Below are 12,627 nucleotides of genomic sequence, written 5' to 3'. Positions count from 1 at the left end.
AAAAAAATATCGATATCCCGTGATACCAAGATAAGGGAAAATACCCTGCAGAACAGCTGTCCTTCTGCCCCTGGTACGCACCAGGCCTCCATCCACCTCCACAGCCTTCGCGGAGGCTGTGGTGCCTTGTTGGGGTTCCTCTAGGCACAGTGATGTCCAGCTTCTGCCACATGGGGGACACACTTTTTAATTTTTTTAAGGTTTATTTATTTATGCATATAAGAAGTGGGCTGTAGGCCAGAGGTGGGGGGGTGAGAGGATTCAGCAGAGACAGAGTGGGGAGCAGAACTGTTGCTGAGGGGAGCAACATGCAGGTCAGGAGAGGTCTGCCACGGCCATGTGTGTCAGTTCCCTGGTTGGGGATCAAATTCGTGCTGCAGTGGCTGCAGACAGCTTCACAGTGCTGAGACTTAACCTGTTGCACTACCAGGGAGACCCTGGGGACACACTTTCTGAGGCGTTTTCTCAGGCAAGGCCACCTTGGTCACTATCACAGATGACTGCAGTGTTGGAGATCTGGGGTCCTTGAGAAGACCCCTGTTCAATGACAAGTGCCCCTCTGACAAGGGACATGGTTTTAATAACTACAACCTAGAAGGACACACTTTGGAAATGCCTCTTGTGAACAGCTGTGAGCTCCACACAGCTCCACATATCTGACTTGCTATAATTCATCTGAGGACTCGCTCAGAACTCTCTACAAACCCAACAGGCGGCACACACAGGACACCTTTTTCACCTGGAGAGGTAATGCCCTGCACCCTGGTGTGCAGCCAGAAATGTGAAGCAGACAGGACCCGAAGGCTTTGAGGACCAGCCAGCCAACACTGCCACTTCCTGACAGGGTGGCCTGTGTGGCCTCCTCTCTGGGCATCAGTTTCCTCATCTGCCAAGTGGGGAGACAGCAGCCCAGCCCACAACTGGCTATTGAGCTGACATGGAGTCCCAGGTGGGAGAGACCAGCTCAGGGTCTGACACGTTGTTGTCCCTCACAAATGTCCCTCCTCCCTTCTGTGGTAATAACAGTAACACTTAGTTAGCACAGGCATCGTCTGGGCTACTCATCCCACACTTGTCTTACAGCTGTTCCGTGAGGGGGGCCACGTGGTCATTCACCCCACCTTACAGCTCAGCCCAGCCTACCATGCGAACTGTGCCAGAGGCAGAAGCTGAGAAGCGCAAACAAGCTCTGGGGTTTGAGGGGGGGACGCAGTGGATGGATTCTGGGGGGCTGAGACAGGCTCTCTGTGTCTGGAAATTAAGTGGGAGGAGAGCTCCCTGGGGGGAGCAGCCCCCGCCCAGGGCCCTGAGTGGAGACGGGATGGGCAGAGTTCCTTGGGCCTTCTCTTCCCCATGGCTCCTGGTTCTCCTTCTGCAGGTGTCTGCAGCAGCGGCCCGAGGACAGCCTGCCCACGGCCAGCGTCATCCTCTGTTTCCACAACGAGGCCTGGTCCACCCTCCTGAGGACAGTGCACAGCGTCCTGGACACGGCACCCAGGGCCTTCCTGAAGGAGATCATCCTGGTGGATGACCTCAGCGAACAAGGTGGCTGCCAGCTCCCCCAGGATCCTTTGGGTGGGGTTGACATGGAGGGGGAGGGGCTTCCAGGCTGAGGCTGGGCCCCGCTTTAGGCAAGTCTCCCAGAAGGAGAGCTTTAGGTAAGGATGCCAGAGCAAGCAGCGAAGAGGCCTGAGCAGTCAGGCAGGAAGCCCGGGAGGGGACAGCGGGGTGACGGCCCAACAGTGCCTGCCTTGACCTCGCCGCTGCATTCAGAGGTCAGCAGTACTCGCCACGCCAGCTCCTGATGCCATCCCTCCTAGTTTTTACTGGAGAGAATCTGGACCCATCCCAAACACAGGGAGCAACTTTCATCTTAGCCACTGACATACCTCAATTCTGGGCTCTCGGGCGCCTTGTCCTCAGCAGCGCTCCCGAGAGAGAACTGCGGCCACAGTCTCATGGTGGTCATCCCCAGGCGGCCTCTGTGTCCGCACTGACCACCCCCCTTCTGTTCCAGGACAACTCAAGTCTGCGCTCAGCGAATACGTGGCCAGGCTGGAGGGTGTGAAGCTGCTGAGGAGCAACAAGAGGCTGGGTGCTGTGGGGGCCCGGATGTTGGGGGCCGCCAGGGCCACGGGGGACGTGCTGGTTTTCATGGACTCCCACTGCGAGTGCCACCCGGGCTGGCTGGAGCCCCTCCTCAGCAGAATAGCTGGTGACAGGTAAGTCCCCCCCCCGCCCCCCCCCCCCAGCATGCAGACACACTCTGTAGCTGAGTCATGTTTGACAACTCATTTGCTTCTGTTTGTCTTTAAAACCCAAACACTTGACCTGTGTGCTCAGAAATGCGAAATGCATGAGAGGATCACCCTTATCGCCTGAGAGTTAAAACTCAATTTACATCCAGAGAATGCTGCAGCTAACAGACACTTCTAGGGCCTTCCCAATCCAGTGGGTAGCTTTACTATGTAGCTTTGAGTGAATTCCAAGAACGCCAGGCACTTCTGTACAAAGGAAACACAACCTAAAACTGCTTGGGTTTTTGAGGCAGCAGGCTGCAGTCACTCGCTAATTTAGCCCTGTTAAACAGCTACAATGATCCAGGAGAATAAAAACCTACACAGAAAACACCTTTCGTTTCAGTCCTCAATCACCCATTCTTTCTTTTCCCCACAATGTACTCCACAAGGCTCATGATTAATTATGTATCAGGCTAAAATAGAAAGGAAAGGAGATTTCCAAAGGAAAAGATGGTGCTGGGAATTAGGAATTAGGAATAAGCCAGTGATGAGAAGTTAGTTTTACACATGCCTCTGAACTTCAGCCAGATAGACAGAAATCTGACGGATTTCAAGCCCTCCGTTTCTAATGAAAAGCAAAGCGCACCTTCCTCAGAAGCACTCCCCCCGCCCACCTCCAGCCAAGGATAAGCTAATCGTGTGGGTGCTGAGCACAATACCCTCAGTGCCGGCTGTGACTGCTAACATGACACACCCTTGATGGGATTCTTCAGAATGCAGCCACCTGGCTTCCTGGCTGCTGATTATGAAATTCCACAAAATGCTTTTCCTGCAGCCAATTCCATGCCATCTGCTCAGTTCATTCCACAGCGGGCGGAGACCTGGGTGAGGGAGTAGGTGCCCTCCTTTCCTCCTCACTTTTATTTTCCCGAAAAGGTCAGTACACCATGTCCCAAACTATGAAGTCCAGGACTTGTTTTTCCCCTTTCCTTCCAGAGGCAATGAGGTGAAAAGGGCAGGAAAAGTCTATCAAGATCCTTGCTCTAAATATAAACCCAGGATTTCTCCTGCCAACAGCAGTCACTTAAGGTCACAGATTAGAGCAGATAATTGAATCCCAGGGGCAGGCTGGCCCTCTCCATGCAGCCTGGCCCTGTGCCAGCCCCAACTGCCCCCGAGATGGATGAAACAGAGGCGGAAATGGAAGGGAGTGGAAACACAGCTCCCCCCCAGGACCCACCCTTCTTGGGGACCTTCCTGCCACCCTGAGTTCAGGCCTGATCCATTCCATGGCCCCGATTTTAGAATAGTCATGACAGGTCAGAAACAGCTAAGGGGAGAGCAGCGACATTGTGTGGTCATCTGCTTAGTGAACAGATTTCCTAAAACTGTCTCCGAGGCCACATCCCAGCTGCACCAACACAGGGCAGGCTGGTCGGCACCAGCCGCACAAAACAGGGACACTTCCGGGGCTTGACAGTTCTGATTTGTCAAGCCAGTCACATTTCACGAAGCAGGGAGGAACAAGACCTGAATGATACGGCAAGGTGGAGACCCCCCTGAAATGGGTACATTACAATTTTTAAAGATAAAATTAATTTTAATAATGTTTTAGCAACACCCCCCTCACCCCCGTAGGTCCAAGATATTTTCATGTTGACCAGTAATTAATATAAAAATAACTGCGATTTTTCTTTTTGTCATCTAAACTTCTTTTTTTTTGAGGCTTTATTTTCTTACATATGTAAGAATGGTGCACAGGCCAGAGGTGCAGGGGGTGAGTGGATTCACCAGAGACAGAGTGGGATGCAGAATAGGCAAATGTACTGAAATCCACACTGCTGAGGGGAGCAGCGGGCGAGACAGGAGAGGCCTGCCGTGTCATGTAGGTCAGCTCCCTGGTAGGGGATCGAACTCATGCTGCAATAATTGCAGCTAGCTTTGTAGTGCTGAGCTTTAAGCCCTTGCACCACCAGGGAGGCCCTCATCTGAGCCTTCTAAATTCAGCTTGTTTTCTACTCACTTACCCCAGTTCAGAAGACCCTACCGTGGGAGCTGATAACCACAGGAGGCTGCCATACTGGGCAGGCTTGTATGGATTTCGTCTCTACCCCCAACAGGTGGATGGTGGGTGTCCCTTGTTGACTGCACAATTCTCTCCAGGAGCCGGGTGGTGTCTCCAGTCATTGATGTGATTGACTGGAAGACGTTCCGGTACGACCCCACCACGGACCTGCAGCGTGGGGTGTTGGACTGGAAGTTGGACTTCCGCTGGGAGCCTTTGCCAGAGACTGAGAGGAAAGCCCGGCAGTCCCCCACCAGCCCCATCCGGTGAGACCCCATCACAAAACCAGCTTTTCCTTTGCTTTTTCTGAATACCCCATGGACAATCCAGGCTGCCTGCTGGCTCCATTGGTTTCCTAACAGGTTGAATAATCTGTATCTCAGTTTCCTCATTACTAAATTGGAGGTAACAATACTCTTCCCACATGCCTCACCCCCCAAAAAGCACTTCCCCTATAGGCTGGCCCTGAAGTGTCTTCTCTCTCCAGGAGCCCCGTGGTGCCTGGTGGGACAGTGGCCATTGACCGGCATTACTTCCAAAACACGGGCGCGTATGACCCCCTTATGTCACTCCAGGGTGCAGAAAACCTGGAGCTGTCTCTCAAGGTATGTCCTGGACCACAGGGGGACCCAGTGGGCTCTGCAGCTCTGGGGCAGCCAGTGCTTCAGGACTCAGATGATAACAAGAGGGGTGCAGCTCTCCCAGCCCTTTTCTTCCCCTTCCTTGGGGCGCACCTTGATTTCACCCCCAGCCTTCCTCTGGGGCTTCACTACCCGATGTATAGGACAAGGCAGGATGCCCATCCCCAGAAACTAAGAGCAGAGGTTCTGGTACATTCTCAGTTCACAGCACCCTTAGCATCTCAGTCATTTTTACAGCTCCCCTGGCCAAAACCAAGACTAAATGGTTCTGTGTCCTGGCTGGTTTGAGCCAAACACACACAGCAGTGATTGCGCAGCACAGAACCTCTCAAACTGAAGTCCTCAGACATCACCACCCTCACTGCCTGTTGGTTTTACTGTGACACTTGCCTTGGCATCACAACCACCTCGGAAAACCCAATCCCACAGCAACGTCTATCACCAGACATACAGGGATCACATGTTGAAACCATCAGTTCCCCTGAGCATGCAGTTTGCAAGGTGTCATGGTTTCTCTTGAACATTTAAATGATCAGGGCCCCTGGGGAACCCTGGCACACTCTTTGGGAACCTCAGTGTCAGTGTGTTTCCCATCACCGTTTCATCTTTATCCCTTAAGGGCAGAGTGAAAGGGCTCCTGGGAGATGAATTTCGGGCATTCGGAAGGAGGTGGACGAGTTCGGGGAGGCCAGGAGGGCCCTCCTGCAGCAACAGCAGGGAGGCATAGGAACAGCAGAATTCTTGAACTTCTAGAAATTCTCTGACCCGTCCCCACTCCCCCCCTGAGGACCACCATTCCCCCAAGGGTGCTGCTGCTTAAAGACATAGGGGTGTTGCCCTACAGGGCCACAGTTCTAGACGTGCTAAACCTGTGTGTGTGTTGGGGGGCACACTGGAGTATGCATGGAGTGACCCCCTCACCCTCCCACTTCTATCCCAGCACACTGGCCATCTTCTCCCCACCTGCCACTCCCCTGCCCAGAACCCCAGCCCTGGACCTCTACTTCACCCTGGGGACTACTTCACCCTGCTGTGCTCACTTCCCCAGCACGCACCTCCACCTCCGGGGCCTCGCTGGAAGCCTGCACTCCCAGAGGTGCTCCCTGTCTCCTCTCTCGGCAGGCCTGGCTCTGCGGAGGCTCTGTGGAAATCCTCCCCTGCTCGCGGGTGGGGCACCTCTACCGCAGCCAGGACGCCCCCTCCAGCCCTGACCAGGAGGCCGCCCTGCGGAACAAGGTTCGCCTTGCCGAGACCTGGCTGGGCTCCTTCAAGGACACCTTCTACAGGCACAGCCCGGAGGCCTTCTCCCTGAGCAAGGTAAGGGGCCAGCCCGTGGCCTTTGACCCCCACTCCCCCCCTCCAAGGGCCACCAGCTGGAGGGGCCTCCAGCTCCAGTGTCCTGTGAGTTTCCCCCTCAATGGCTCCTCTACCTGGCAGGCTCCACAGACACATGTCCAGCCTAGGCCTGGGACCCCCGGATGTCTGTGGGGTGACATCTCTGGATGTGATCCTTCGTTGTGGGGTGGGCATTGCCGGTCTCCAAGTCCTTTCAACCCAGGTCAAGTGCTCCAGGCTGTGAAATGACCTAAGACATGAGACAAATACAGCTATAAAAATAAACATGAAGGATCCCAAAAAAGCCTCGGGGAAATGAAAATTTAAAACAGCTCATCAAATGTCCTCAGAGTGGCTTTTCAACAGATCAGCTGATACTCAGCTCAGTGCTTATAGAGCAGAACGTACTTGTTATATCCGGTGAGTCAAGGGTGCAGGCTAATGTGTAGGGTGCTGGGAAGGGGGCCCAGAGGCCAGGTGTCAGGGCCCACGACAGTCGCAACCCCTGACCAGCCAGCTGCTGGCGGGAGTGGTCTCACCGCAGGACTGGGCCTCTTAACCAAGCCCCCTCTGTGCCATAAGGGGCAGTTCCCTGAGGCAGGAATTCCCAGTGGAGGAACCCCAGTGTGTCTTCCTTCCCACCTCCCAACCCCCAGTCCTCTGGGATTTGCCACCTGCTTCTTGATTTTCCAGTCAACTTTCCAGAAACTCTACCAGCTTGGATGAGGTCTCAGAACCTAGATGACTCACCCCCAGCTCCTTCGAGGCTGGGGCTCCGGGAACAAGCCCCACAGAGCCTCAGCATTGCGCAGGGAAATCCTGAGGTCTGAACAAGCCCCAGGCCCTAGCTCAAGGCACAGGGCGGTGCTGACTCCCTTCCCCAGCCGGGAGTAATGGCGGCCTCCCTCCGGCCTCCCTCCCGCTCCAAGGAGGGCTCTGAAATGGAAGTTCTCACCAGAGCGCCGCCTAACACAGCGGCCACCTCTGCTCTTCAGTCTCCTTGTGCGTCCGGGAGGTGGACGGACGTGGTCAACTCCAGACACCCTTCTGGAAGCTGGAGGGTCTCACAGGGGAGCTGTGGACTCCCAGAACAAGACTGTGGGCTTCCCTGCCGGCTTGCTGCTGCATGACCGTGAAAGCCCCTCGGGAGTCGGCGTCTCCGTCCACAGGTGATAAGCTTTCCTGCCGGGCTGGCTCCGTGCACCAGCGGCTCTACCCGAAGCTCACGGAGGAGCACGTGGCGCAGAAAGAGCCCTGGCGGGAGCTCACCATCACCACTCCCTTCCACACGGGGTGTTTGCCTGTCCTGTGGCCACGTGGGCGCCGCTCACACAAGCAGAGGAGGGTCTGGGCAGCCCTTGAGGGCTAGGCTCAGCGTTCAGACTCAATCCATTCAGCGGTGGAAGGTCTAGAATTCAGGCGACGCATTTTCAATCTCTGGGCTTTCTTTTGGCCAACACATCTCTCTCTCTCGGGTTGTGACTTTAGAATTTGCTCTTTGCTTGTGGAGGCGGCATTTAAAGGAACTCTCAGAGAAGAGTCAGCCTGAGCGCAGCAACGTGTGAATAATTTACGGAGTTTCAGGCTTCTCGCCGCCATTGTCTGCGCGGCTCTGGTGCCTGTGCCCGGCCTCTGGGCTCCAGGTCACTGCAGAACTGGGCAGTGGTGGCCTTGCTGGCTGCTTATGGGCCCGACTGGTTTGCTTTTACGAAGTCTGTTCACTCGTCCAGCTGCTGATGGGGAAACATTTTAAGTGCTGTGTTCATCCAAACCTTCTATTCTATTAAATGGAAAACTGAGGCCCCGTGAGAGAGCGAGTTGCTAAAGAAAAGTGAGGATATAACTAGAACTGGTCCCACCTGCTTGCACGGTCCCATCTTGCTGACTTCAGTATGAAAGTCACCGGGGCACAGATAGTGTGGTCTTCAGAGGCCGAATGGGGTCTCTGGGAAGGGAGTGACGTCTGTCACGCTGCCGGGTCCACAGGGCTCTGCTCCAGCCCTCTTCGCCCAACACGTGACTTCCTCTCCTCCCAGGCCCTCCTCAGTAGCCTAAGCACTGTGGTCCCCTTATTCTGTCCTGATCCTTCAGCTCCAGTGGCCTTAGTCCCCAAGGCCACAGGTGCGAGGAGCCTGCTGCCAAGCAGCCTTGCTCCAGCTCACGTGTGTCTTCTTCCCCAGGCCGCGCAGCCAGACTGCACAGAGCGCCGGCAGCTGCAGAGGAGACTGGGCTGCCGGACATTCCACTGGTTTCTGGCCAACGTCTACCCTGAGCTGTACCCGTCTGAACGCAGGCCCAGGTTCTCTGGAAAGGCAAGGCGTGGCCCAGGGAGGCGGCGGTGGGGTGGACAGCGCCCCAAGATGGGCACTCTAGGTTTGGATGTTCTTCCATGACCTTGACCATCTGGCCCAAGCTCAGCCGGGCCTCAGAGGCTTCCGTGTTCGCTTTGAGGGAGGCGCTGTGTTGACAAGACCAGGATGAGCAGGACCTGCTTCTGGGTGGGGTGCGGTGGGGTGGGGTGGAGTGGGGTGGGGAGGGGAGGGGGTTCCTCAGGGCCACTGGATTCAGCTTGACTGCGGCACTCATCTTGCAAGCCTGAACCTGGGGCCACTCTAGAGAGGAAAGGAGAGGACCAGGACCTAGCAGAGGGAGCCCCAGGGTGGAGGGTGGGTCTCAGTCCTGTGTGCATCTCCACTTTCAGCTCCACAACACTGGACTGGGCTTCTGCGCTGACTGCCGGGCGGATGGGGCCCCTCTGGGCTGCGCCATGGAGCTGGCTCCCTGTAGTGACAGCCGGTGGCAACAGGTAGGTGGTCAGAGTTATCGGGGCCTTCCCAGGGCCGCGTCCCTCTGGGGGCATCTCCCTTTAGTGACCCCCCCCCCGTCCCTTGACTGTCAGAGATCCCCACTGGGTGACCCCCCTGCTCGGCCCTCCCCGCCCCACGACAGGCACAGACCCAGACCACTGGCAGGGAACATGTGTCTTAGAGCCAGGGAAATGGCAAGGCTGTGAGACCAATGCTTTCATCTGACAGGTGGGGAAAATGAGGCTAGACAGTAGCTAGCCCAGGGGTGCAACTCAGACGTCTACGGGATCAGGCAGATGAGGGAAATGAGCCCCAGGAGGGAGCAGCTGTGACGGAGAAGCTGATGCCCCATCTCAAAGGGCAACTGCACCCCCACCTCAATCATATTTTCTCTGGTAGAAGATTTTGTATTAGACCATCCAAAAATTTTTTAAGAAACCCTGGAAATTCAAAATGTATGGAAAAGCTCCCTGTTTAAATGGAAAGACTATATTCAGAGGTCAAAGAAAATCTGTTCAGACACCATTTTGAAGCATCTGGACCAGCTGGAGGTCATTAGTCATTAGAACAAGAGATGGGGAACATAGGTTCCTCAAGTGGGGGCTGCAGGCACAGAAGCACTGAGGAGGCAATGGCACCCCACTGGCATTGTTCCCCAAACCTGTGTCTGTGTATATCTGTGTCTATGTGTGTCTGTGCATGTATGTATGTCTAATGTGTATCTGTCTCTTTGTGAGTCCATGTGTGTGTGTAGTGGGGAGACAGGCTGAATTTGGTGTAGACAGGCCTGATGGCCTCAGATGACATCTGCTCCATTTGCTAGAGGATGGCTCACACACAGACAGTCATTGGCTCTAGTTACGGGGCCCTGGCCTCGTTCAGAACGTCTTCCTCTGTTGCAGCACCTGGAGCATGCTGGCAGGAAGCAGATCCACTTTGGTGGCACACAGGGCCTGTGCTTCGATGTCCAACAAGAGCAGGTGATTCTTCAGAACTGCACCAAGGAAGGCCCCGCCGTCCATCAGCAGCACTGGGACTTTCTGGGGGTAAGTGTTTGGTGATGCCTCCTAGGCTCTTCCAAGAGGTCAAACACATCGTGCAAGCACATTCCAAGCACACGGCACTAAGTGAAGTCAGCCGGTCCTGAGCCTGCTATTGAACCAAGCAGCTCAGCACGAAGGCCTCAGGGAGTGGTTGCAAGCAGATCAGCAGCAAAATGGGGTCACTGACTTCTTGAAATGTAGTATTTGGCACTTCTCCGAAAAGCTCTTACCTTGATGGTGGCAGAGGAGAAAGTCTCGTTCTGAAGTTTATTAGCTCAGGTTACAAGTAGCACCAGGGAACTTGTTACAAAGCAGTTGACCACATTGGTCTGGAGTTTTAGGAGCAATATGAAGACCCCTCCACCACCAATGGAGATTCAGAAACAGATATAAATAAGATTGTCTGTCTTGACATAAAGAAATCAAATGTTTCTTTAGGAGCAGATGGCTAAATTCAATATTAACCTGTTAGGTTTTGACACTATACTAAGTGGTGGATTTTGAGTAGGAAGCAGCTCTAGTTGTGCAAACTTGTCTGACTTTGGCCTTCTCTGAATCCTTGAGGTTTGACTCTCTATTGCAATCTAGCGGCAGCATTACTAAATTGCAGGTTTAATGGAGGGCAGAGATTAAGTTAAATTCCTTTGAAAGCAGAAACTTATACCAGTGAGAACAATGAATGTCACCAATATAGTAAAAGATGGAATGTATTCTGTACACTGGCATTCTACCAGCCAGAAATGGCACAATTACATATCTATAATAAAGGATCACTGGATTAATACCCTCAAGGTTCTGAATGATACTTAAACTTCTGGACTACCTAAATTCCTTTTACTGTATTAGTCAAAACACTAGTTTCTTACCATTTCACATCACCCTATTATTTTCTTAATAATTAGCACAAATCTTGGGGTATCCTTTTTTGTTGACTCACTACATGGAATTGACTTCTTCCATCCTACCCCACTCCCATTTTCTTCTCTCTTTTCAGAATGGAATGATTGTCCACATTATTTCTGGGAAATGCATGGAAGCTATTGTGCAGGAAAACAATAAAGATTTGTATTTGCGCCCGTGTGATGGAAAAGCTAGCCAGCTATGGCAATTTGACCAAGTCAACACTGTGGATGAGCGATGACTGCAGTCTTATCAGAAGAAAAAGTGGATTTGGGCACCACCGTTGCATCCCAAGGGAACTAAAAGAGCATGAATATTCCACTAAGCAAACAGACCCTTTTGTGTTTGTGTTTCTGGTCATAGTAAAGAAGAAAGCTCCATGAGCAAATACAGACAGTTTTTCCTTTCAACAACTTATTTTGCTGACTGCTGGCTGTTTTTAAAATGGAAAATGGAAAAAAGATGGATTCACTGGCTTGTTGTTTTCATCATTAACAAGTGATGAAATAGTATAGAAGATTCTTTGTTTTTTTCTGTTTCCTCCAGTGAGCATGTAGTAATTGCTTCTTACCTGACTAAGGAATGAGGCCTGGGCTTTCTCTGGTAGCACCTCCAGGATACATGGATCTAAGCAATCCAAGTATTTCAAATGGCCCTACTTTGAATTATCTGCAACCAACCGTGAAGACTAAGCTATAAAGAGGGTCTTAAAGACCTGACATTCCAGAAATATTGGCTTAGGCTTATTAGGGCAAATATCATATTGACTGGTTGAGTTATATCTCAGAAGAAGGAAAGAAAGCTACTGAAAGAGGACTGTGGTTAAAGAGAAGATAGAATTGAACACTGGCCCAATTCTGCTGCTCAGCCTTGCAGCTGGAAGAGTCAACAGATCTGGAATGAGACATTTTCATGTTCATGAGAATTTCCTCAGAACTTTCTACCTCCATTCACCCTGCCCTACCCCTTCTCTAGCTTGGTTAAACATAACCAGATTTTGATGTAATATATTTCTCTTTGGTTTTTGGTGTTGGAAGGGTGTGCTCAGACTTAACCTTCCCATGAAAAAACGTAGACAATCGAGAAACTCTCTCGAAGCCCTGTTAACAAGTGTCTGCATTGACTAGATCAGAAATAGCAACCTTTTCACAAAGGCAAACCTCCGAGGGGAAATCGAACCAAAATTCTTATGAGAAGAAGCAAAGTTGGTGTTAATGTCTGTGAGTGCTGACAGGGCCATCTCTGAGCCCAGAGGATCTATCCAGTACCCCCAAATGTGCCCACAGATTGAACATTTCCAACTCTGGAAACCCCCAAGCGCAGAGTCAAGGCTAGCCAAGAGCTCCCTCTGCTGGCTGTGACCCACCTGCCCAGTCCAACCATGGGAGCTGCTGAGTGCCCATTTCTGCTCCAGAATGAATTCACTCTCCACGAGTCTGCTTAGATAATCTCTCCTCAAAGATGCTGTCCCAGAACACAGTGTGTTTCAACTGAGAAAAAGCAGGTTGGAAGTGGGTTCCCAAGGCCACCCATCATCACTATGCATTCCACTGCATGACAATTGCCTCATACATGCACACATGCCCCTTCCTCAGA

General features: G+C 52.7%; 1 protein-coding gene across 1 annotated transcript in view; it reads left to right on the top strand.

The window, feature by feature from the left end:
* GALNT15 (polypeptide N-acetylgalactosaminyltransferase 15) overlaps positions 1-12,217 on the top strand; it is a 17,957-nt gene extending 5,740 nt beyond the window's left edge. Inside the window, exons 2-10 of the mRNA XM_004692296.2 lie at positions 1,379-1,545; positions 2,018-2,222; positions 4,404-4,571; positions 4,793-4,910; positions 6,069-6,263; positions 8,462-8,593; positions 8,983-9,087; positions 9,991-10,134; positions 11,126-12,217. Coding sequence (XP_004692353.1) covers positions 1,379-1,545; positions 2,018-2,222; positions 4,404-4,571; positions 4,793-4,910; positions 6,069-6,263; positions 8,462-8,593; positions 8,983-9,087; positions 9,991-10,134; positions 11,126-11,272 — 1,381 coding nt within the window. The 3' untranslated portion in view covers positions 11,273-12,217. The remainder of the gene's footprint in view (positions 1-1,378; positions 1,546-2,017; positions 2,223-4,403; positions 4,572-4,792; positions 4,911-6,068; positions 6,264-8,461; positions 8,594-8,982; positions 9,088-9,990; positions 10,135-11,125) is intronic.
* The last annotated feature ends 410 nt before the right edge of the window (positions 12,218-12,627 follow it).

Source organism: Condylura cristata, unplaced genomic scaffold (assembly GCF_000260355.1).
Source record: "Condylura cristata isolate star-nosed mole 26May11 unplaced genomic scaffold, ConCri1.0 scaffold00033, whole genome shotgun sequence".
Lineage (NCBI taxonomy): Eukaryota > Metazoa > Chordata > Mammalia > Eulipotyphla > Talpidae > Condylura > Condylura cristata.
The sequence above is the reverse complement of the archived record's forward strand: the minus strand, read 5'-3'. Positions and strand labels throughout refer to the sequence as shown.